The 26140-nt window shown below is 43.3% G+C and overlaps 1 protein-coding gene across 1 annotated transcript; it reads right to left on the bottom strand.

Moving 5' to 3' along the window:
• Positions 1–4160: 4160 nt before the first annotated feature.
• On the bottom strand, positions 4161–24089 carry LOC143167976 (myosin heavy chain, skeletal muscle, adult-like). The gene is made up of 39 exons (XM_076353976.1): positions 24043–24089; positions 20983–21223; positions 20751–20894; positions 20502–20658; positions 19390–19417; positions 19177–19291; positions 18991–19083; positions 17831–17894; positions 17640–17738; positions 17443–17546; positions 17224–17362; positions 16882–17000; positions 16640–16789; positions 15553–15723; positions 14283–14589; positions 14095–14174; positions 13577–13664; positions 13365–13482; positions 13062–13185; positions 12836–12972; positions 12479–12734; positions 10410–10652; positions 10003–10179; positions 9772–9917; positions 9593–9683; positions 9115–9504; positions 8867–8993; positions 8511–8629; positions 8010–8206; positions 7487–7670; positions 7235–7400; positions 6937–7061; positions 6435–6743; positions 6084–6287; positions 5711–5836; positions 5446–5616; positions 5255–5359; positions 5016–5111; positions 4161–4444 (listed from the first exon to the last, which is right to left on the bottom strand). Exons 2-39 carry the CDS (start codon positions 21184–21186, stop codon positions 4289–4291), a joined length of 5829 nt encoding a protein of 1942 aa, XP_076210091.1. The 5' UTR covers positions 21187–21223; positions 24043–24089; the 3' UTR covers positions 4161–4288.
• Between the last annotated feature and the right edge of the window lie 2051 nt (positions 24090–26140).

Raw genomic sequence — 26140 nt, 5'->3', positions numbered from 1 at the left:
TGGGTAGAACAGGCAAAAAGAGAGACAACAGGTGGCAGAAGGAGTTGAAGAAGGAGAAGGATTTGGAGTGAAGGGAAATCAGGGTTACTAGTATAATGTAAGCTTGAGAAAGTAACTACTCCCCCAGAAAAAGTGTGAGAACATGTTGATCAGTTGCAATTGCTGACAGATAACAGAGGTGCCATAAAGTCAGCTGATTAATATGGTTTTGATGCCTTGCTTTTGAATGCTGTGTTTGGAAGGAACATGCGTATCATCCTTTGACTGAGCTGTGGCTGTACTCTTCTTAGGTACTGTCACAAATTACTTATGAACCAAACACCAGTTTGAGCACCCAGAACATCTCCTGACACAGAGTAAGGTGCATGCAGTTATATACAGAACTATTGTGGGTTGTCTTGTATTATCTTTTTCATGCCCATTTCCCCCTCACTTCCATGAGGGTTCATCCGCAATCTCAAATCGCCCCTAGGAAAAACAGATTTTCTCTGTGTTCATCCTAAGAGTTTCCTTGTTTGATTTCAGTAGTTCCGTATTGCAATGTGGAGGCATGGACATAGTCCATCCTTCATTAAGGCCAGATTTTTGGCTACCCAAGGCAGGTGTCTTTCAGGATGGGACAAACATTAAAAAGTGTTTTGGAATACTGTGATTTCACATACCAAGAGAGAAGGAAATTCTGAACATTTCCAAGAGCACTTAAGGATGGGAAAACTTCCTGCCTAGTTTAAATTCTAATACTCTCTTCACTCACTAGTGTGTCTGCTGTGAAAATCATCACATCAAGGTTCTCTGTCTCTGAAAGCATTACCAGCTTGCAACGTAGTAGTATGTCATGCAATGCCCAATGTGTAAACCCACTCTCTCAGCTCTCCCAGGAGCGTCCCACACTCTACCCACCTTCCCAGTCCCCACCAGTACCTCTGCTTTCCCAGGGTGCACCTCCCTTCAGTGTTTTCAGCCATTTCTTTTGGCACCATCGCTCACAAGGACTTGGGGTGTGAGGAGGCATTAGGCACAGCCTGCCTGCCTGCCCCTCCTGCAGTGCCAGGACAAAGCAGACGTTCAGAAAACAGATCTGTTTCCCAAGGCACTCTTTTACCCAGTGAGACAGGCACTGAGGTACTAAGGCAACGGGCATGAAATGGGTGGGTGGACAGTGGGTTCACAAGAGCAGTGTGGATCTCCCTTCTGGAGTGTAGGTACAGCTGTGACAATCACTTCCAAGCAAGTTCCCTGCATCCCTGTGTTCTTCTTGTCACACCTCTGGCAACTGAGGCCACTATTCTGCTCCTAGGAACAGCAGCTACCTGCACTGTGACCCAACTACTTGAAGAGGGTTGATGTTGTAACTAGCAAATGCTCCCACAGATGATGAAAAGCAGCAGACTCAAAGTCCAGCGTCAGGTACCAACAGCTAGATGATGTTAATTTGATTCTTCCCTCCCTCCCTCCCTCCCTCCCTCCCTCCCTTCCTTCCTTCCTTCCTTCCTTCCTTCCTTCCTTCCTTCCTTCCTTCCTTCCTTCCTTCCTTCCTTCCTTCCTTCCTCACTTTTTTCTCTTTCTCCATTTCTTTCTCTCAATCTCTCACACACACCCCTCCTCTCCCTCTCCCTCTCCCTCTCCCTCTCCCTCTCCCTCTCCCTCTCCCTCTCCCTCTCCCTCTCCCTCTCCCTCTCCCTCTCCCTCTTTCCCTCCCTCCCTCCCTCTTCCTCTCCCTCCTTCTCTCTTGCTTTCTCTCTTTCACTCTCTGTCCCTCTCCTTTTCTGTCATTGGGGAGGAACACACTTTTTGGTCAAGGCAATGTTTCTGGGTCCTGAGTGTATGGTTTGGAAGTGCTTGGAGAACAGCAATGATGAACATTATTATGACAAGTTATTGGCAAGAAGTGTCTGATAGTAATCATGTTTTTTCCCAAGATCAGTTACCTTTGCATCAGCACTTATCAGGTCACAGGCAGTCTGACTCCAGAAATAGTGTGTCAATGCAAAATGACTCCTGTCCTCCATCTAAGTCAGAAATCACAAAGTGAGGAGAAATTAGTTTTCCTTACCCCTCCCATTAATATTCCACTCTGATTCCAAGAAGTCTCCGATCATGCTTTCCGGGATGGCCGGTGGCAAGGCCAGGTCAGCCCAGTGCAATGTGTGGGACTTCTCTCCATTTCCCACAGGGACTTCTCTCCGTTTCCCACACATGCAGTTTGAAGTCAATAAGCGGACCAAGATGTTATCATTTAAGGAACCTGCAATGTTACCTTTCATCAGTTGAGCGTTTAGGAACAAATTCTCAAGCCATACTTTCTTACAGGTGAGAGAAGAGCCCTAACATTTTCAAGTGCCTCAAGTCCATCACGATTCTTCCACAGCTGGGCCAGGTTGTTCGTTTTGGATGGTCATTGTAATATTGTCCAAGAGGAACAGGGATTTTAGGCATCAAAATACGGTCCCCAAAGTTGTTGTGGTATTTGCTAGTCAGTCAGCAGGTTCAAAAAGGTGCCCATGGAGCTCAAAGTACTTCTCCATACTTTTACTGAGCCACAGTTGCAATACGCTGACTTTGGAATTAAGCTTTTGCGTTTGGTATTGTTTGTTTGTTTGTTCGTTTAAAGACATACGCTTTAGTACAAACAAAATCCTTTTGCTTCCTTTCAGGGTGTGGAAACAAAGGTTCTGTCTGAAAAGAAAGAAACCCACCTATTTCTTGGGAGCATACTGGGATGGGAAGGGAGAGAGGAGAGGGGGGTTTTTCCTTCTTTGGTGCCCAGATATCGCTGGCATTGATGCAGCTCTCACAGCTTCACACATAAAGATGCTGTCTCTCAAGAGCATCACTTACAGGGACACAAGAGTCAACACAGGGTGTCATCTTTTCCTTAAATATATTTAGCTGCTGCCTAGCAAAGTAATTCCATATTTAGTTATAACATAGGAGGATTCCTTGGGTGTAAACGTCAGCGTGCTTGGGAGAAGGAGGACCTCCTAATCCTGAATGCTGTTGCTGCAAACACACTGACTGCTGTGGTCAGCGCAAAAGGCTTCCTTCCTGCTGTCTCCTCCCCTCCTGCCCTCCAACAGCTCCAGCTCCCTTCCCCAGCAACTTCACAGCTTCCTGAAGTACTCCCTGGAAATGTAGGAGTGTAGAGCTAGCCAGGAACCTCGAGGGACCCATAGGTGTCCCTGTAGTGAGAGAGAGACAAGTCTCCTTTACCATTCCTGACATCTGCTTGTAGAATCTGCCCTTAGCAGCTACATGATGCACCAGGGTCCAGCGCTGCCAGAATGGCTGTTCCGTATTTTAAGCTGCACTGCTGCTTCCTGTGCAGGTAATTTGGCAGTGGCCTCTGTTAAACACCTATTCCAGATAAATGAAACACTAATGTGAGTGTCATTGTGATCTCCCAGTGGGTACAATGCTCTTTGCTTCAGGGTGGAGGCCCCAGTGGTATCCAAACTTGCCATCTGCTCAGACTTCACAGCCCCCCTGTGGCACCGACGAGAATGGCTGCGGTTGGGAGCCATCCTTTCTGCCTTGAAGCTTTTCTTTATGGTCAGCTTTTCCTCATTTTTGACCTACCCACACATTATATTCTGATTTTAATTGTTTCCATTGTTACCCCATGTGGGATGAAAAAAAAGTCAGTGACTGTTGGCTACTTCTTTCCACCCAGCGTTCAGTTCACTTATACAACAAAACTCATCCATTGCTGCAAAAGGCAGACAGGAAGCACTGGTTGGCAGTGTGGAACTACCATGTTTAACATTTCCCTGTATTCTCAGAGTGTCAGAATTTCTTTCATACTGTCAGGTTCCCAGAGTTGTTCTCATTTCCAGTTTTAGTTAATCAAAACCGGTTCCTCTTGATGTGTATCTTTGTAAACCTTGTAGAACATTGGTTTACAATTTCTTATAGAAAATAATTCTGACTTTAAATTACAATTCCATTGCTGGGAAACACTGTAGTGTAGTGCAAAAAATTTTGTTTGCTCTGATGGCTGTGACTGTTACAGTAGCTAGAGTAGCACAGTTTCTGGATCTTACTCCAGAAAATAAATTCATTTCTGGAGCTTACTCCTCAAAAGTAATTGTTTGAAAACAACCAAAACCTAAGTAACGGCAGAACTGAATTGTAACAACCAAAAGCACTGCTTCTGCTGTGTATGCAAGGGAATCTACGGTCTTTATTCTATAGACATTGACATGGTTACAAAGAATAATTAAAGAAGAAAGTGACCAAGAGGTTCACATTTTGTGCAGCCCTCAGGTCACTTTGCTGCCTCATGACATCCTCACTCTTCCTCTCCTATCTTCTTGCTGTGAAACTCCCGGCTTTTCACTCGGAGCTTGTTGACCTGTGACTCTGCAATGTCAGCCCGCTCCTCGGCTTCCTCCAGCTCGTGCTGGATCTTGCGGAACTTGGAGAGGTTGACATTGGACAGCTCCTCCTGTGCGGGGAGAAGGAGTCGGTGGTGAGGAGCCCAGGGCAGGGGTTCTTTCCTCCTGCGCCTCGGCCTTGCGGGACTGCGGCCCTTCCCCGGGGGAAGGCACAAACTTCCATCCCCCACCCACCACTGCTTACACATAAGCCTCACACAGACCTCCTCATCCTCCCTTATTCAGGACCCCACTCTGACAAGCTTCACCAGTACTGTGCCACTCTCAAGGAGAAATTTCATCACTTGGTCTTGTCATTTGTGTACTTAGTCTCCCACTTGTTTGGTGGTTGGGTATCAGGGGTGTTTATCTGGATGACAAAGACCCTAAAACCCTTGGTTGTTGATCACTGGCATTTTCCAAATTTCTGATATTCATCTCCTCAGCACCTGTGTGACACCCACAGAAAGCAACACTTGCCTATTCTCCAAGCAATACTTACAGATGACTGACATTTCTTTCCCTGCACTTGAAATCCATCGTTCACCAGTTTCTATGCTTTCCAAAAAACTCTATTCATTTCCCATATGATTTGTGTTCCTCCTCAGAAAGTGGTTTGTTACGACTACAAGCAATACTTACAGCCTCCTCAGCTTGTCTCTTGTAGGATTTCACCTTCATTTGCAGCTTGTCCACCAGATCCTGCAGCCTGAGAACATTCTTCCGGTCTTCCTCAGACTAGAGTGGTTGGTAAGCAGGAAAGAGAGTGAATTATTGGTTCTGCATCATGTGAGGTTAACAATTCCCCTTGGCAATCACGTGCAAAAATCTTTACTTCCTGCAAAGAGGGTCTGTCAGCCCACGGAGGCCTCCTGCCTTACCTGGTAGGTCAGCTCCTTCACCCTCCTCTCGTACTTGCGCACACCCTTCACGGCTTCAGCGCTGCGCTTCTGCTCAGCATCAACCTCCCCCTCCAGCTCCCGCACCTGCAATGAGAAGCCCATCTTTGGAGCTTCCCTGCTGGCTGCCCACGTGACATGCTTGCAGGTGCACAAATACCAGCCCTACGCACTCTGGCCTCCAGCTTCTGGATTTGCTTCTTGCCTCCTTTCAGTGCCAACTGCTCGGCCTCATCCAGACGGTGCTGCAGGTCCTTCACTGTCTGGTCCAGGTTCTTCTTCATCCTCTCCAGGTGGGCGCTGGTGTCCTGCTCCTTCTTCAGCTCCTCTGCCATCATGGCTGCCTGATGAGAGCAAAGGGACAAAGCCATTTTGGGGCTGGAGAGAGTTTGGAGAGAAGGCGCTTACCTTAAGCAGTGAAAGGAGCCCCCAACTCACATCCGTGATGGCCTTCTTGGCCTTCTCTTCAGCATTGCGGGCTTCCTGGATCGTATCCTCCATTTCACCCTGGATTTGGGCAATGTCTGTTTCCAGCTTCTTCTTGGTATTGATCAAGCTGGTGTTCTGTTGAAGAAAAATCACAGTGTTTTCTCCAGCGGCTTTATACCATATTTAGAAAAAACAAATTGCCTATGTTTATTTATGGTTTTATTAATATTTTATATGAAGAATATGCACTGCTGATTAATGGTAACGGTAGACTGCTGAAGATGCAGTGACATATAGCTGTTAAAAAAAGAAAATAGACTTAATGATCATTTCAGTTACCTAAGAACTGTAGATATTACATCTATTCAACCCTAGAAATTACCTGAGAGTGGAGGAGCTGGACTCTCTCACTTGCATCCATCAGTTCCTGCTCAGCCACTTTCCTTGACCGCTCCGTCTGCTCCAGGGCTGCCTGTAGCTCCTCAACTTCAACCTGCAACAGGTTTGCTCTGCGCTCCACCATGGCCACCTGCTCCTTCAGGTCCTCCTGTGCCCTGAGAGCATCGTCCAAGTGTATCTGGGTATCCTGGTAAAAGAGAGACAAGGCAGATTGTGAGGTGTATTTTTTTCCTATTTTCTATTTTCACATCAGTATAGAACTGATAGAATTGTAGAAAAGGAAAATTTTTAGCTGTTTCAGAAATCAGTCAGCACCTGTTTTGTTGTGCCATACCTTGAGCACTGCCTGTGTGTTTCTCAGGTTCTTTTGTGCCTCGGCAGCCACGCGGTTGGCATGGCTCAGCTGGATCTCCATTTCATTCAGGTCTCCCTCCATCTTCTTCTTCAGCCGCAGGGCTTCATTCCTGCTCCTGATCTCAGCGTCCAGGGTGCTCTGCATGGACTCCACAATTCTGAGGTGGTTTCTCTTCATCTGGTCGATCTCCTCATCTTTCTCTGCTATCTTCCTGTCAACCTCAGACTTCACCTGGTTGAGCTCAAGCTGGAGGCGCAGGATCTTCCCCTCTTCGTGTTCCAGGGAGGCCTGGACAAGTGGACACAAACATTTGTAACATCGATAAAGCTGCTGCTTGCTTTCTAGGTAATTACAGAATATTTCAGGAAATCTCAGCTGGCTGCGCTCCCAAGACAGAACAGAGGGGGACCAAGCAGTTTGTAGCCATATTTCCCCATTGCTCATATTTTTAGTGCAGACACCAGTGATTATGGGCATGTACCTCAGCTTCCTCCAGAGCAGCCTGGATTTCAGATTTCTCCTGCTCAATCTGCTTCTTGACTTTCTCCAGCTCGTGAATCGCCTTTCCTCCCTCGGCAATCTGCTCCGTGAGGTCGGAAATCTCCTCTGGAAGGAAGGGTGAAAAGTGGCATGGTCAGGCACAGAGCTGAATGGGGAAAGGCCCTGGTGCACCAAGGTGACAGGCATCTTCTTATCACTGCAGGCTCAGACCCGTTTAGTGTGGCAGATAGACAAGCTTGTGAGAGAGCCCTGCCAGGAGCAGAGGGCCAGGGACTTACGCTGCAGGTTCTTGTTCTCACGCTTCAGCGTTTCCAGGTGGTCCAAGGACTCCTCATAGGCATTCTTCATCTTAAACAGCTCCGTGCTGAGAGAGCGAGACTCCTTCTGGGAGGCTTCCAGCTCAGCCTGCGTTTCCTCATACTTCTGCTTCCATTCTGCCAGGATCTGAAAAGAAACAGGACCTCAGTGTGGATGTGGCAATCAGGAGGGGATGCTCTGCTCGGGAACCCCAGGCCTGGAGCCCAACAGACCTTGTCAAAGTTCTTCTGCTTCTTATCCAGAGCTGCGCAGGCAGCATTTGACCGCTCCACGTCAATCATCAGGTCCTCCACTTCATTCTGCAGCCTCTGCTTTGTCTTTTCCAGGGAGGCACATTTGGCATTCACAGCTTCAACGTGTTCCTCTGCATCCTGCAGGCGCTGTGCCAGCTTCTTCCTGGGAGGAGATAAGCACAGCTCACAGTTAACAAGCAAGGAGAAATTTGTACTGTGGTGCTTTTCTCAACAGCACACTTAGTCACTTCACAGTCTGTGGTCCACATTCCTCTTCTGTTTGTCTATATACTACATGGTTTCTGTCTGTCATTGTCTGCCTCCCACACATGTTTGCCTGGTTGTTTTTTTTTCCAACCTATATTCATAACAGGATATATTTGCTATCTTCCTGCCACCCCACCCCATAGTAGAACATTGACTTTTTCCTGACAATATCACAGTGGCCTCCTTCAATTTCCATTCTTAGTCTATGCCAGCTTTGCCCACATTCCTCACGTACTTGGCCTCCTCCAGCTCCTCCGTGCGCTGAATAGCATCCGTCTCGTATTTGGTTCTCCACTGGGCCACTTCGCTGTTGGCCTTGGACAGGGCGCGCTGCAGCTCCCCCTTGGCTTCCTGCTCCTCCTCATATTGTTCCCGGAGCAAGTCACAGTCGTGGCGAGCAGACTGCAAGGCGTGGGCCAGGGCACTCTTGGCCTGCAGCAACAAAAGTATCGGGACAATGAATGGAAATATCCTGGGAAATCTTCTGACTTAAATGTTATTGGACACTGGATTATTATTCTATGTGAAATGACAATACATTGAATGGGGAAAGAAACTGGGATTAACAAAAGAAACAATGGATAAACTCCAGGGAATAGCTAACATGAGACTTGCATTGAATCACTGTTTTTTTTCCTGTCTCATCATGATAGTTCTGTAGTTGCATAAATGTCTGAAGCATCTCTTAGAGAGGAGGAATCTAATAAATAAGACAGTATATGCAAAGCCTTCTCACCTTTATCTCTTCCTCTAAGTGCCTCTTGAGTTCCTCAATCTGTTGGGTGAATGCCTGCTTGCCTCTTGACAGCTGAGAAATCAGAACATCTTTCTCCTCCACCTGACGTGAATATTCACCTGGGAAAGTTTGCAGATATACAAACCTTTTATTGCTATTGATGACAGGATTGTGGACAATTAGGTCTGTAAAACTAGATAGTTAGCAGACCTTGCATAAGCTTGTAATCCCATTTCATGCATTTCTCATTACAGGGGAGACGAAGCATGTCGGACAGACTATGTGCCCAGAAGGGTCATTTCTGCAATAACTCTCTGACATTATTCATTTGCACATCAGAGATGTGTATGTCTTACCTGATTCTGTCTGCAGACGAGCTCTTTGAGCATTGAGGTCATTGATCATGCGCTGATGCTCTTCTTCTTTTGTCTTAATCTCACTTAGCTGATCCTCCAGTGTGTGACACATCTTCTCCAGGCTTCCCTGTGTGTCAATATAGAGAAGGGGAGGGAATACCCATTCACACTCTTAATAATAGCAGATGCAAGAAGTGCACTGTGTAGAATTCCATTGGGGCAGAAATACCCATAAGGTATTTGTGTACCTTGGCTTTGGAGACAGACTCCATGTTACTGGCCAAGTCGTCAATCTCCATCTTCAGCTCGCTCTTCTCCTTCTCCAGCTTCTGCTTCACTCGTTGCAGGTTGTCGATCTGCTCCCCAAGCTCAGCTGTGCTGTCCGCGTGCTTCTTCCGCAGGGCGGCAGCCGTGGCTTCGTGCTGCAGCGTGGCCTCTTCGAGGTCACGACGCATCTTCTGAAATTCTGCCTCACGCTTCTTGTTCATCTCGATCTGAGCTGCGGTAGCCCCTCCTGCTTCCTCCAGGCGCTCGCTGATCTCCTCTAGCTCCCTGGAGAGGTCAGCCCGATGCTTCTCTGCTTTTGCCCGAGAGGTTCTCTCTGCCTCAATTTCCTCCTCCAGTTCCTCAATACGGGCCTGGGGAACATTACGGACCCTTCACACCCAGGCCCTCCTCCTACCTGCTGTATTTCTGAAGGGCAGAAGAGAAGGAAGAGAGACTTGCCTGCAGCTCCTTGATCTTCTTCTGTAACTGCATGCCCAGGGCTTGCTCATCCTCGATTTTGCTCTGGATCTGGCTGATTTCAAAGTCTTTCCTTTGGGCAAAGCAAAGCGGGTTAGAGCTCAAAGAAAAAAAGACAAGTGCCCCAGCCCAGCACTCAGGGGCCCCACAGCCACACTTACTTCTTCAGTTTCTCATCCAGCTGCTGCTTATCATTTTCCAAATCCATTATGCTGTCATGGGCCAGCTTCAGGTCTCCTTCCAGTTTCCTCTTAGCTCTCTCAAGGTCCATGCGCAGTTTCTTCTCTTGCTCCAGGGACCCTTCCAGCTAAAAAGAGCAAGACCATCAGTGCTCTGCCAGCCAGGCTTAACTCCATACCTGTCCTGTTCTTGCCGTGTGCCTGTGGGCTTACATCGTCCACTTGCTGCTCCAGCTTGGTCTTGGCTTTGGTCAGAGTATTGACTTTGTCCTCTTCTGCCTGCAGGTCATCCAGTGTCTGCTGATGGGCCTCTTGGAGGGCTTTCTTCTCTTTTGTCAGCTTGGCGATGGTCTCGTCCAGGGCTGCCATCTCCTCTGTGAGGTTTTTCACCTGTTGATTGTAAGAAAGTTACAAAAGTCTGTGTAGAAGACTTGACTGCTACTGCAGCGACCTTTTCACTTTGCAGTGCTTAGCCAGGAGCTTGGTTTTTATTTGGGCTGCCTAGCTGCCCCGTTGTGATGCTCCTGGTATGTTCCAAACCTAGCCTTGCTCTGAGGATACCAGGCTGATGTGGGAGGCATCTCTCCCTTCACCCTTTATGTGACTCACTGTGTGAGTACCTTGTTTTCGGTGGCATGTTTTTCCTTCTCAACCTTGGCCAGTGTTAACTCAAGATCATCAATATCTTTCTTCAGCTCTGAACATTCATCCTCCAGTTTTCTTTTCTTGGCTGTCAGCTCAGCGTTAATTTCTTCCTCATCCTCAGCCCTTTCAGTCACCTCCTTAATTTTGGCTTCTAGCTGGATTTTGGTTTTGATGAGCTGGTCACATCTTTCCTCAGCGTCAGCCAAGCTATCTGCTTCCTGGTGGGGAGACACAGATTTTCTTTGTTTATAATTGGAAGTTTATCTTCTTTATCTTTTATTTTACTGAATTGACATATGTAAGAGCCATGTCTGAAATAGCCCTTCCACTCAAACAGCTGAACAATGTTGTCAATTTTTCTGTCTGAGAAATAGTTATACAAGTTCTCAGTTTGGAATTATTTCAATTTTTTTGGCTTTTTCATAAATATCTCTCAGAGTTTTTAGTTGTGAGAATACCTCATGCACTTACAGACGTCACAAAAATGTGACCATCTCTGTTACTAATTTTTCAATAGAATGGACTTGCAGGGTTTTTGCTTCATACACAGTAATCACTGGCTTCCCTTTTGTAATTGATGCTGAACCCAGTGTTATGTAGGGATGTAAAGGATTTACTGTTCTCAAGAGAAAAACTGTTAGATAAAAAAGAATATCACTCTTCTACATTCATTAAAATTACTGCACATACTATAGAGGTATTGCCTTTTAAAAACATGCATACTTGCCATATTTCCGCCTGTCTGTCTGGAATTCTCAGTACGGATTTCAGCTGGCTTTCTATTCCTTCAGTCTTTGGTATTGCATTTGAATAGCTGTGTCCTAAATGAGTTTAACTGACAGATACTTTTACAAGTAAGAAGGTCAAAATCTGTGTCTATTTTTCTCTTTTAGACTGAGGAAAAAACCCTAGGTTTCACATTTTCTAACTGAAGACTCAAATCACTATGTAACCAGGGGAAACATGAATAATATATTTGGTAATTTCAGTGCTTTCAATAATTTAATGAGTAATTTAGAATTGCTTTTGGGCTTTGAATATCAGATACCGTTGGAATATATTTTAAAATAATAATTAATTTTTCTAAATTTGATGTGCCTACAAGGTTCATGGGATATTGTTAATAACAAATCTACCACATGGCATATGATGAAAATCCAGGTTGCAGATGCAAATCACTACAGTACTCAGAAATGAAAGATTTTGCCTGATATCTCATCTGCTTTGTTATTCTGCGTTGTACTAAATTATGTCTAAATAATACAGAGGCATGAAGTGCCTACCCAGAGATGGTGGTTTAATATTATTATACATACATATGCTCACCGCATTTGGTGTACATATTTTGCATTTAAAGGTTATGGATTAAAGCAGGATGGGCAGGACTCAGACAGCGATTTCACTAGGGAGGTTCAACATCTGCCTGTATCAGAGCGTATCTACCTGTTCGTTTTCATCTTGCCAGGGAACATTAAACACTCTTGAGCATAGTAAAACACCATAGAACAACCCTGGGAGATGAGACTTTTGTTCAGAAGTAGGAGCTCTGTATTAATTTTGTTTTAGACTGAGGAGAAATTTCAAGCTGTATTTCCCACATCCTGAATGAACAATTATCCATTAGTTATTAAGTGGCTGAATTTACAAGCATCAATTTGAATTCTAGGTTGCATTTACAGTCCAAAATGAATTAATGCTGGTGAAATAGATCTACTGCCTGCAGGACTCACCTGCTCAAAGGGAGTTGGGGGCTCAGGTACAACCCTGTAATGAGTATTTCATCTTGGCTAGCTATAGACAGCTTCTTCCTCAGAAAGCAAGAGCAATGACTCCCACATGGACCTCCCTGCCTCTTTGTACTGGCTGTCAGAGTGCTCACCATGCTACTGTGAGACAGTAGTTTCTTCAGCTTCACAGTCAATATGATACATAATTCAGCAAATATCTGATATCTGGTCATCCACAATCTGACCTTCTGCTTTGTAAAGAACAGTCTGAATGTAGACTCCTTTTCTGAGTGATAAATTAATGGTGATAAACTCACAGCCTGCACTTGGAGCTGCAGATCATTTTTCTCCTGCAGTAAAGAAACCATTTTCTCCTCCAGCTCCTTCCTCTTTGCCTCAGACTTTGCAAGCTCTTCCTTGGTTTTCTCAAACTCTTCCTTCATGTTGGCCATCTCCTTCTCAGATTCTGCACTCTTCAGCAAGGGCTTGATCTTGAAGAACAGCTTCATCCAGGGCCAGTGCTTGACGTTCATGAATGCACGAACGTTGTACTGGATGCAGAAGATGGACTCCCTGAAGCATAATTAAAATGTACATTGAATATTTTCAGTATGACGAGTGCCAACACTTTCCCCCTGGTACCGTGACTTTAACTGAAGATGAGGAATGTCTACCTCCTCTCCACCATTCTCTGGTACTCCACTCTCATCAGGAAGCCCCTGCACCTGGCCTGTGTGCGGGTGATGAGCTGTGCCAGCTTCTCATCCCTCATCTCCTCCAGGAGCCCCAGCAGCCCCGCTTTGAAGAACACCTTGAGAAAGGGAACGTTGCCACACGTCACCGTCAGGTAGAGCAAAGCACAGGCACACAGTGAGTGAGTGAGTCAAGGAGGCTTTGTACCTTGGTGTGGCCAAATTTGTACTGGGTGTGGTCCACGTCGATTGACCCAAGAAGCTTCTCAGAAGCCTTCTTGCTATCAATGAACTGTCCCTCTGGGATAGCACTGGCATTAAGCACCTTGTATCTGTGAAAAGAGGAAGGGGAAGAGAAGGCTGGTTTTTTCCCAACCAACGCACGCTGGCTCCTGACCGCCACCAGCTCATGTACAGCTATTCTTGACAACAGAGCCCAGCCTGAATGAACCGGTATGAATGAACCAACATTGCTTTTAAAGATGCTGAGAAGTGCAGTGCTCTTTCTCACCTCTGTTTGAAGTCAGCATAGAGAACTCTGCTGGGGAAACCTTTCCTGCAAATTCTGATGCCTTCTAGCACGCCGTTACACCGCAGCTGGTGAAGTACCAGTTCATGCTCCATGGCACCTAGCAATGCAGAGCACAAATGAATACCAGAGTTTCCAGTGCAGAGGGGAATGGATGTATTAGAGCAAGTTCTGTTTCTGCTTTAGCGTCTTACCAGGTGTTTTTGTTTCATTTGGGATGATGCAACGGACAAAATGGGGGTGAGTGCTCCGTAGGTTGGTCATCAGCTTGTTTAAGTTCTCCTGTGGGACCACGTTTTAGTGTGTGTTTATATGACATATGGAAAAACTAACTCTTAGGTTCTTTGAACTTAGCATAAAAGGCCTATCAATAGGGATGCACTTGTCTGAAAATTATCAGCTGATAATACGTCAATCAATAGCTCAGTCCCCCCTGATTCTGAACATTGAACATCACCTTTTAGGATAAAAAAGTTGCCATCAACCCAATGAGAGATAGAAGGTGGGTACTTCATAGTTTTACGAGAAAGTTCATGTTTATTTTAAGTTTAAGTTTAGGACTTTACAGTGTCATTTTTCATTCTGTAAGATATTTTTTTTTAATGAGGATCTGAACGAAAGTTGTTTGGTTGGTTTTTTACTGTGGCTGAGCCAGTTGAAAGTGCAGTCTAATTCCAGTTTGCATAGATGAAAAGATAAGGTGTTTACTTACCCGGAAAAGAGCTGAGACAGTCTGGAAAGAAGAACCCTTCTTCTTGCCACCTTTCTTGCCGCCACCACCACCACTAGCCTCTGATAAAGTGAAGATAATGAAACATTTATGGCTTTAGGGTCCATTCATGATTCCACAATTTTGCAGAACCACTGTGTACAAAAGAAATGATATTTCAGAGAACTGACCTGCCTCTCCACCAGCAGAGGCAAAAAGTAATGCCAGTGTCTTCACAGATGATTTCTGGTACAACCCAATGACAGTTTCGTTTAGGGGGTCCTTGTTTTTCTCAAGCCAGCCAGAGATGTTGTAGTCCACTGTACCAGCATAGTGCACCAGGGAGAAGTGGGCCTCAGCCTTGCCTTTGCCAGGTTTGGGCTTCTGGAAGTTGTTGGACTTGCCCAGATGTTGGTCGTAGAGCTTGTTCTTGAAAGAGGTGTCAGTTGCCTTGGGGAACATGCACTCCTCTTCCAGGATGGAGAAGATGCCCATGGGCTGGGAGAAGCAGCAAAAACCAACAGTGTTAAAATACAGATCTGCCTTCAGAAGGAGACTGCAGTAAAGCACAGGAAACTGAGAAATTGATTAAATTTTTGGATCAAAAATGTATCAAATCTTTGTTAAGTTTTGCACATGCAGTTCTAGACAAAATATGAATTTGTGTCTGAAACTAATGCATTTCAGAACTGATAGTGTCACAATAATCACACAAAGTTTTCTAAATAATTTGTAAACTCTGATGATTCAAAAGGATTTTTTTTTTGCATTAATGCTTTCCCAAAGTAAATTTGTGTAGATGAAGGTGTCTCACTAAAATTGACCTTTGTTCAACAGATTAACAGATCTTTCATCTACTTCCTGAAATCTTATTTTTGATGAGATATCTCTGTCTTTTCTTTCCTATACAAGACGATGTTACACAAAGCAGTGTCAGCTCAATAGTGATGGTTTTATTCATCCCTGTTCATCTGGTACCTTTTTTCTATATACACCTATGATATTACTTAGAAATTGTGTTTCAGAAATCACGGTGTTAATATTGAAATCTTAATCATAATACTGAAAATTCTGAAAAAAGATCTTTCATCTTTGTAGACTAGAAAACACACCTACAGAGAATCCTTGCCATCAAATTGTGTGTGATCATATTAATTCTTCTATTGCCAAAAAAGCAAAATTATAGTTGATTTTTTTAAGTGCATAATAATGTAGTTAAAAGATAACCTAAAGTTACTTCATTTGTAGCCTAATCACAAAGTCCTTAGAAATTACTTTCTGAATACATACATTTCATTTGAAATGAAAAGGTACTTTTTGAATACAAATAGCCAGGAATATGAATGGATAATAATAGGTAGGTTTGTGAAGCATTAGGGCAAGAAAAAATAAGGCTGAAGAAAAATCCTAAAACTCTGTCACAAAGAAGAAATAATAAAATCTTAAATCTAATCAACGTACCTTCTCAATCAGCTCAATGCAGGCAGCCAGGTCCATCCCAAAGTCAATGAATGTCCATTCAATTCCCTCCTTCTTGTACTCCTCCTGCTCCAGCACGAACATGTGGTGGTTGAAGAACTGCTGCAGTTTCTCATTGGTGAAGTTGATGCACAGCTGCTCCAGGCTGTTGAACTGCTCAGTGCAAAGACAAGATGTACTCATTCTCAAGATGAAGAACTGCCTGTATAGCTTTGTCCTGTGCACTCAGAATCCCATGCAGGAATGCCCAGTTAAAACAAACAGTTTTTAATGTTAAAACATCCCATTAACTATTTTTAAAGAGGTTGGGGTTTTTTTGCTCTTTGTTAGCTGAATGTTGTTTACATATATAATTTATTTTTAAATCAAATTCCAAAATGATTTGGTAGTCTTATCCCTATCAAGATGCAATTTACATCACTCTTTTTCTCTCATATTATGTAAATTTTCCCATTACCCTTACAAAAAAATTAGATGTTGTCAGTGTTTGCCAGTCCTGGCTTGGACTCACGCACCTTCCCCAAATGTCTATAGAACTTCTCTGTCTGCACTAAAGGCAGCCAATGCATTCTTCCTGTTGGAATCACCCTTTGGTTCTTCAGAAGCAAAGGATATATGTTGCTCTTTTTCCAAAGCCTTGGCAGAATTTTGTGTGGGACTTAAGTCTACCTTTCTTTTTCTACACTCTGTGATACCTTATTTTCAGCATTTGTGTGCTATTCGTCAGTGGATTTTTTAATACTAAGCTCAAATTATTTAAAAGCTACAACATTTGTGCTAATTATGTAAAAGGCAGCTGCTTCTTCCTTGTATATCACATAAAGCTATTACATGCAAATCCATTGAAGATCATGGATTGTTCTGGAGAAAAAACATGACATATACAAGGAAAGAAAGCATTTCCAGAAAATAAAAAATAAACTTTTTCAAAAAAATGCAAAACTTGATTTGAAATTGCAAGTGAATGGAACGTTTTCAAAAAACCCCACCATAATTATCCAGTTTTTCTTGAGCCCTAATTGCCCTAATTGGCTTTTCAAGATTTTACTATGATTTCTGTGGTACTTGCATCAAAGATCTCAAAGCCAGCAATGTCCAGGACACCAATGAAGTACTGTCTGGGCTGCTTCGTATCCAGCTGTTGGTTGATGCGAACAACCATCCACAGGAACATCTTCTCATAGACAGCCTTTGCCAGAGCACCCACTGAATTGTTCACCTATAATAAAGCAGAATGCAGCAGAAGGAAAGTAGTACCCAGAGCAAGAGAGTAAATCAAGCCAGAGGTTCCCAGTCACAGCTGGTTGTTACCTGCTGCACAGTTTGGCCCTTGGTCACATATTCATTCCCAACCTTGACTCGGGGGTAGCAGAGGGCCTTGAGCAGGTCAGCTGAGTTCAGACCCATCAAATAGGCAGCTTTGTCAGCAACTATACACAAAGAGAGAGGGAGACAGTGACAGAGGAGAAGTGATCTCTGAAAGTGGACGTTCTCTAAGATGTAGCTGTAGGTATCAGCACTGCAACCTTGTGATAGCTTGAAGGGAAATTTAGAAGCATGAATATTATGGAAACTGAGGTTTATGTCTTTAGGAAAGTAAATTGGAGCAAGATATCTGTTTCTGTTATTGGGAGTTGTAGATTTTGTTAATACCTTCTGTGCCGTCCGGTTCTGCCTGCTCCTCACGTTGCTTCTGCTTGAACTTCAAGTTCCCGTAGTGCATGACAGCCCCTGTCAGCTTGTAAATGGCTGTTTTCTCATCAGGAGTGAAGCCCAGGATGTCAATGGCACTCTGGCAACAGAATCAGTCCAATAAACCTCTGGGCCATTAAATGGAACTTTCACCATACCAATATGCGCTGTGTCACTTACATCTGTAGCCATCAGCTCCTCCTGGTCATTAATGCTGGGAACAGTGATCTCACCTTGACTCACAAAGTGATAGTCATATGGGTTGGTGGTAATGAGGAGCATGTCTGTAAAGAGGAGCAGGACATATCTGGGCATAGGAACGAAGACAAATGTTAAACACATTCAGACCCCATCAAACAATTTATACTACTTCCTACCAATTAGCTCTGGCTTCTTGTTGGACATGATCTGATAGAATATGTGGTAGCTTCTTTCTGCCTTGAGCTGGAAAGTGACTCTGGACTTCTCCAGCAGATCTGGCAAGGATGGTAGGACAGAGTTAGGCCTGAGAAAGTACACTGAGGTGAAAAGGGAGGAAGGAATGTGACCAGGTCAGGAGGTCTCTTACATGTTTCAATGTCAGCAGAAGCCAGTTTGCCTGTGGCTCCGAAGTGGATTCGAATGAATTTGCCCTTTAGAAGGGAAAGAAAAAATGCATTTTGAAATTTCACTAAGACTGTAAGTATGTAACCTTACATTCTCCACAGAGGACAGGATTTAAACTCAGAAGTTGTTTTGATTTTTTTTCTTATTTTTCTTAAAAAAGACAAAACAGAACAAAAATAAAAAAGGGAAACTATACTGGCAATATTAAGGTAAAGATCTCAGCTGAGTTGTTGTTATTATTATTTAGTGGATAATCCTGAATGCACAGGAACAAGAAAACCACTAAGCCTTTTATTAGTTCATTTATGCCTCAATTCAAACAGATAGATATAGAGAAAGCCAAGATGCAGTCGCTTCATTTTTTAATCAGCTAGGATGCTGTGGATTTTGGTGGTGTAAATGTTAAATGAGTTTTTTGGATCTTGCGGAAAAACAGAAGGCAGCTGTTATTTTCTGAGTTGTGGGGATAAGGGCAATACACCCAGAACACAGAACTTTAGGCTGAGACTGTGAATTGGTATTGTGATTTCTCAAGGATATTCACAGCTTATCTAATAAAATTTGCGAATGGCTTTTTGCATTAAAATGATCAAAAGGACATGTCATAGAGTAGTTTGGTTTCTGATAGGGAGTCTTGAAGACTTCTTTGTCCCTATACCTTCCCAGACAACTTGTATCAAGGTCTGAACAGTCAGATTAATAGGCCTGCCCAGTTCTGTGTCTAAAAAAACAGAGATTCATATTTTTGCTGATTTGGTATAGGCAATCTCCATCTTGTCTGACTGTCTTTTCCTCCCTCCCTCTCTTCCTCCCTTACTTCTGCATTTACACAAATTTGTATCTACAATTGGTATGACAAATACCAGGAGTATGTGTGTGTGTATATATATTTATACATATTTAAATGATCCCCCTTTGTAAATATTTGTTTGCTGTACTACACTTTTAAAGTTATATTCTTAATTAGATAGTCTAATTAGATTGGTTTTTGTTGACAAAAATGTAAAGAAAATATTAGTTCAATGAAAACAATCATCTGACCATGAGACTTCAGAAGTGACAGCTTCTGTTCTGACATCCTTGTTCACCTGTAAATGTCAACTTCTCTGATCAAAAACTTACAAAGCGTGAGGAGTTGTCGTTCCTCACAGTCTTGGCATTTCCAAAGGCCTCCAGCAGTGGGTTGGCGCTGATGATTTGATCCTCAAGCGTTCCCTGCAGGATGATAATGATTGCTGGTTATCCTTTCCAAAAGTCATGCCAGGAACAGAGGAAAGCATTGGTATCAGACACTATCTATTAATTTACCTTCATTTTGCCTGACTGCTGCTCTTCCTTCTTCTTATCCCCACTCGCTGCAATTGTTGCAAAGTACTGGATGACACGCTTTGTGTTCACAGTCTTCCCTGCACCGGATTCTCCGCTGTCAAACCAAAGAGAGAGGCAGAGAGCGTGTGGTCAGGCAGGAGGGCCCCTGGCACCGGGCAGCCCCGCAGGGACCCGGGCAGGGAGTGTACGTACGTGATCAGGATCGACTGGTTCTCGCGATCTGTGAAGGAGGCATAAACAAATAGACTTTGTAAATGAAGAACACAAAAAGACTGAAAATTAATGCAGTAAATGTAAGTTATGACAAGAAAAATGTCTTCATGCTTTTTCTTTTGCTTACTAGTAACAGTTTTTAAAAATCAAGTTCTTTGCAAAGCAATGCTTTTCCATGAACAATGAAAACCCTTGAAGGGACATTTGTTTCTTCCCTACTACACTCTTTACAGTCTTTTTTCTCCTGCACACAGTAAATTGTTTCTGGTTTTGTTGTTTTGATTGTCTGCTACACAGACTGTATTTAGAGCAGAAGTAGAGAAGGGGAGAGTAAGAACCCAGGACAAAGGAATCCTGAGCATGGGTAATAGTTCTGAACCCAATAACACAGAGAAAGAATGAAAAGGTGGAAGCAAAACTAGCAGCAATATATAAGTCTATTCCCTTTCTTCATGTCTTGGTTTTATCAAGACAAATCTGAATATTTGTGATATTGATTTTTCCTGTAGCCCTTTGGTGAATTATCTTCACGTCGTTAGGCAGAATTTTCATATCACATGGATTTCATACCCTGTTCACTTTCACTATTTCATTACAGACATAATTCTATCCCTTGCTCCACCTAGTCCATTTGGCTTATCATTTTTCCTGGCACACTAACTACCTCTGGTACTATACTTCCTTTTTAGAATTACTAATGTGAAAAAATCCTGTTTAAATTAGCAGTGATTAATGCTATGACTGAAATAAAACTCTAATAATGTGTTAAGAAAATATCAGCATATTTATCAAGGAAACTCTGTGATAGCTTTTAAAATGTCTTTTTGATGGCATCACTCTGAGAGCCACTCACCTGTTAGCATGAGCTTAAAACAAACAAAGAAACAAAATGTCAAAAAACCTCACTGAGTGCAGGGGTGTCTTTCATTTAAAATAGTAGAAACAATGGTGGGAAAATAGTAAAATGTACAATAGTATGTATGCCTCAGAACCATGAAAGCTTGGAAAAAGTCTCCTCATATTACTGAGACAGGGTAGCCCTTCAGCAAATCTCATGGTACAATCCTTCTGAGACAGATGAAGCCACTCACCAGTCAGCATGAACTGATAGGCGTTGTCAGAGATGGAGAAGATGTGTGGAGGGGCCTCCTGGCGCTTCTTGCCTCGGTAGGCCAACACCACCTCCGGGTTGTACACCGGCAGCCACTTGTAGGGGTTGACAGTGACGCAGAAGAGACCCGAGTAGGTCTGCGAGGAAGGGAGACAGCACGTTGGCTTCCACTTAGCCTGGCAGAGCAGTTCCTCCTGCTACCCAAAGGAAGACTGCTGCTGGTACTTACGTAGATCATCCAGGCTGCATAACGCTCTTTGAGGTTGTACAGCACAGCGGGTTCGTGGAGGTGGGTCATCATGGCCATGTCCTCGATTTTATCGTACTTGGGAGGGTTCATGGAGAAGATTTGATCATCCTTCACGGTCAGAGTCTGTCAGAGGAAAGAAAGGTACGTGCATGCCAGCTAAGATCTCAGAGTGGGATTTAAATGCTGTTTGTAAATCTTGCATTTTACCCACCTCTCCACCTTCAGTCTTGACAGTGACCTTCCCTGTTTCTCTGCTCTGGATTGTCCCTTTCACAAAGGATTCCTTTGCATGTACCACAAAGACCGATGTCTTGGCATCAAAAGGTTTGTTCTGGGCCTCAATTCTCTCCTTTTCTGACTTTCGGAGGTAAGGAGCTGCCTCCCCAAAGATGGCCATCTCAGAGTCTGACGACATGGCTGCACTTTATGGAGGGGCTCGTCAGCAGAGAACGCTGTGGTAGAGCAGAAATGTTGCCCAAATGAGTCAACATTTTTTGTTGCCATGCAGTTTATTGAAAAACTTAAACAGCATCATAGAATGTGTGATTTGGGAAGAATTTCAGGCAGTTCTTTGGTCCACCTTCCTGTGCAAAGCAGGGCAAATGTTGGATCAAGTTACCCAGAGCCTTTTCCAGTGAAGTTTTGATTATCTCCAAGAACAGAGGTTTCTCTGTCCCTCTGCATCCCTGTTTAATGTCTGATCACCCTGGTGGTGAATTTTTTTTTCCTGATACCTGATCAAATTTTCTATTGCTACAACACGTGTCTGTTGTCCCTTATCTTTTCACTCTGCACATCCGAGAAGAGCCTGGTTCTTTTTACTGTATAATCACCGATTTTTTGTTGAAGATAGCAATAAGACAACCACATTTTAATTTTGTCTCCAGAGTGGACAAACCCCACCCTTTCAGACTCTCCTCATACATCATTTTCTCCTACCTATGTTGGAAGATCTCCACTGGACTCACTCCAGAATGTCAATGTCTTTCTTGTCACCAGGGAGCACCAAACTGGGCACACTGCTCCAGATGTGGGAGCTGAATGCAGGGGAAGAATCACTTCCCTTTACCTGCTGGCTACACTGTTGTGAGTGCCTGACAATGTGCTGTTGGCCTTCGTTCCCCCAAAGGCACACTGCTGACACATGTGCACCAGGACACATGATCCTTTTCTGCAAAGGTGTTTTCTAGCCAAATAACAGCCAACATATCCTGTTGTATGGGGCTATTCTTTCCTACCTGCAGAACTTCACACTGTCTTTGCTAAATCTTGAGGTTGTCAGCTTCAGGCTGAAGACTTTTGGGAGCCTTCTTAAGGGTAACATTGCTCTGTAGCATATTCATGAGTCCCTCGGTTTGATCTCATCTGCCCAGTTCCTGAGGAACCCCTTCCTGGAGTTACCAAACCAAAAAGCCCACATTAAAAGCTTTGATTGCCTATACACAAAATAGAGGTGAGTCCAGAAGGTGTTCTGAGGACTAACTAGTGCATGATGTCTTTTGTTGGTGCTCTGAATGATTCACTGGAGTTGTTTGCTTCTCATCACAAACTGTTTAAGCAGCCCAGTGTCATAACATCAGTCTTTGAAATAAGGTGTGCACCTTCTCTCTCTGTGTCACTCAAAGGGGAGTTTTAGGTCCAGAAACACCAAGTGCAGATTCTAAACAACTACACCCTTCCAGCAAGTACCATCCTGCTTGTCCTTCTGCCATACTGATGAATGTTGCCTTCTTGGTTGCACAATGGCACACCTCCTCCAGCAGAAAGAAAGGTCCTGTGATGAAGAATCCTTCCAGCCCTGAGGGAAGGGCAATCATCTAAAGCATGAGTGGGGCAAATCAAACCCCTCAGGCTCAACGAAGCTCAGATTCCAGCCTCCTCATTTTTTTAGCATAGATTCTGATTATAAAGTGAGGGTTAGATGTGTACAACGGCTTTCCTACTGTTGAAATGATCTGTGAATGTTAGCTGTGCTATCAGCTGTACTAGTCAGTCCTTGCTGTGCCCCCTTTGCTTATCAAATTGTGTCCTTTAGGTGTCTTAGAGATACAAACAAATTTGTTTCTGGGTTTAAACAGAGAGATATACCCAGGTCTAAATTAGAAACAATCCTGGGTGTGGACAATAGAACAATTTCAACAACCTAAGAAAGTCACACTGGAAATTTTAGAGTTCTGTTCTGTCTGAACGAAATATGACTTTTTTTTTTTTTCCATGTTCCATTGTCCAAGAACTTAGGTGTATAAGTTATAGTTAACTTCCTATTTGATCTCATGCTTAAATTTTAGTGTGGCTGTTACCTTAAATCAACTGCACTGATATTTCCTTGACAATGGCAGAAATCTGTTGCAAGTGACTTAACTCTGAGAAGTAGTATGTGAGCAAATGGCATATAAGGACAGATAATACAGTAAGTTAAAATACTGCATCACCAATTATTTCTTTGTATGCTAATTGTTTGTGAAAATAATTATATGCAAAGTCGGAAACCTTAGTTCAATAATTTCTAAATCAAAGCTGGATACCTAAATGCACTACTGGATTTCCAAGGAAATACCACATGTCCAGTAATAGAAAGCACCTGAGTTCCTAGGAACTTACTTAGATGTCATGTCATGGCTTTTAGTTACCTAAATAAGCCAGCCAAATGTTAACATTTGCAACAACTCCTAGTAGCGTGCAGATCCTCCACTTTACTCAGTTTTGTTTCAGAGGAATAGAAGCAGTACATCTCCTTTTTTTGTTTGTTTGTTTGTTTGTTTAGTTGATTTTTGCATTTTCACCAGGTTTCCTAGTATGAGGCCCACATGCAGATTATAACCCTGCAGTATCATCTGAAAAGTATTTTCATATAAATTTTTTGCCAGTATCATATACAGTAATACATATAATTTGTTACAAACCTTTAAGATTTTGCAATAGTCTGTTCTGTTGGCTGGCTCTATCTATCTGGACTTCGTGCCAGAACAGATCATTTACTTCACTGGTCCATAATTAAACATGAGGAATCCCCAAGAAAGCATTTCCTGGCATGACATCAGTGGCTAGTGGCTTCAAGCACAGCCACTTTGGAAAGCTTGCTTGCCATGAGCAGCCTACCCAACCATCAGCATGCTGTATTTACCATAACCGAGCAGTGGCCAGGAATATATGGGCATACAGCAATTGCCCACACAATTTTACAGAAATTTGTCACCACGAAGAAATCTGTTCTACAGAAATCTACCACCGTTTTGTCTGTCCCTTAAGTGTGAGTAAATTAGGCTCTTACCTCTTATGATATGAGAAGATGCCTTGCAGGCTGGAAGACGATCAGTGCTATAAAGCAGAAATGGCAGATCCCTCATTACTGCTGCACAGAATTCCACAGGCAGGTCACAAAGTCAAAATACCAGCATGCTTTATCTTAGTTATTAAATCCTTGCAGACACAGATACGTACACCAGGATAGCAGGGCTGAAGTGGGACATGTGGACGGCAGGGACGCTGTCCCTTTCTGACAGCCACAGACATGCACTTACCATGAAGTTTTCTCTGGAGATGGGACAGTCCAGATTCAAGGACTCTTTTATAGAGTCTGGTCAGCACATGCTGCAGATGCCTCCTCTGTCTTTGGGCAAAGCATTTTTGGCAAACCTTGTTTTTGGCAAAGCATTGTCTGGCAAACCGAACGAATTGAAAATTGGAAAGTGATGTTACTAGATATAATTAGAAATTTTTTGTCTCTCACTAGCTATGTGAACAAATCTCCTATAAATAATATGAGAAGACTCCTAAGGAGGGAATTTCAACTAATGCTGACGAGAGGGATGAGGGTAACTACTAATAACTGAAGGCCATAGATGCTCCATGAATCTGAGCTAAGGGAACAGGGACAATCATTCACTGGGCAAGCACGGTGACATTTGTGTGCATACCTTGAGCTTTTCTGAGGCCACCATAAGTCTGATGACAGCTGTCCTTTTACAGAGCTCTCTACTTACAGATCTTGGATAGGAGATGTGGATTTTGCTGTTGTCTGAACTGCTTATCTTAATCAGATTATTAAATATTACTCTGCTTCACTTCTTTCAGTTGTAACATAATATAGCACGATGTATCAGGGAGAATAGTCACCTTGAACCAAACTAAGTGTTCATTAAGTTGTATTCCATCTCTGGATATAAATATAAAATAACATTCATTTGTGTATCTTCCAACATTCTAGAAATCTTGAGTTTAGAGATTCATAGGAGGACACATGACTGTGTTCAAGAGCCTTTGCTAGATTTTTATTCCTTTGATTTAATCACTTTACGACCAATTTTACTTTTCAGCATCCAAAGAGCTCTACGGCAATTAGATTTATAGTTTAAATTAATTTATTGAAAAATACTTTTTTTACTTTAGTGATGCTTATTTCCCCGTCAATCCCTAGTTCTTCCCATAATAGAAAAAAAATCAATAATCCCTCTCCACATAACAAGGCAAAGAGCACTAATCTATCTTATCTCTCCTTGTATGGAAATCATTATTTAGTTCTCATTAGCTTTGACATTCTCCCCTATAATCTTCTAGTTCTACATTCTCTCTCTCAAGATCTGATGACATGCAGTGTTAATACTGTACCTCCATAGATCTGAATGCTGTCCATCGCTATATTTGATAGTTAGGGTTGCTTTTCCTGTGTACATTACTTTGCACTTATCAACATTTTTTTGCCCAGTGCAAGTATCACAAAATTCTTTCACAGCTCTTCTCAGTTTACTTTTTCGCACTGAAAATAATTTTGTGTCATCAAGGACATACCTGAGATGCCTAGACATGCTTTTTCAAGACCAGGAGTATTTCATCCTTAGATGACAGGGCTCTAATATGAAAGACTCAAATATGTGAAACACCATATGTAACGACAGGTAATTTTACTGTTTGCCTTTATTGAGGCACAGTGTCAGGATGGAGTAGTAATTCAGGTAAAGAAAATGCCAGGGGGACTGCATGGTTGAATAAGGAGCTTATGGCAAAACTCAAGACACAAAAAGGCAGCATACAGAGGGTGGAAGCAAGGACAGGTAACCTGGGAGGAAAACAGAGACACTGTCTGAGCATGCAGGGATGAAGTTAGGAAAGCCAAACCCCAAATGCGATTGGATCTGGCCAAAGATGTCAAAGACGGCAAGAAGGGCTTCTGTAAGTACATGGGTGACAAAAGAAAGACTAGGGAAAATGTGGGCCCACTGCTGAAGGGGTTGGCGGTCCTGGTGACACAAGATATGGAAAAGGCTGAGGTACTGAATGCTGCTAGCAAGACTTTCAGGAATCGTAGGTCCCAGAGAGCAGGAAGGAAGTCTGGAGCAAGGCAGACATACCCTTGGTGGAAGAGGATCAGG

The sequence above is a fragment of the Aptenodytes patagonicus genome, chromosome 16 (assembly GCF_965638725.1).
Source record: "Aptenodytes patagonicus chromosome 16, bAptPat1.pri.cur, whole genome shotgun sequence".
Taxonomy (NCBI): domain Eukaryota; kingdom Metazoa; phylum Chordata; class Aves; order Sphenisciformes; family Spheniscidae; genus Aptenodytes; species Aptenodytes patagonicus.
Note: the sequence above shows the minus strand (reverse complement) of the source record. Positions and strands in the feature narration are given on the sequence as shown.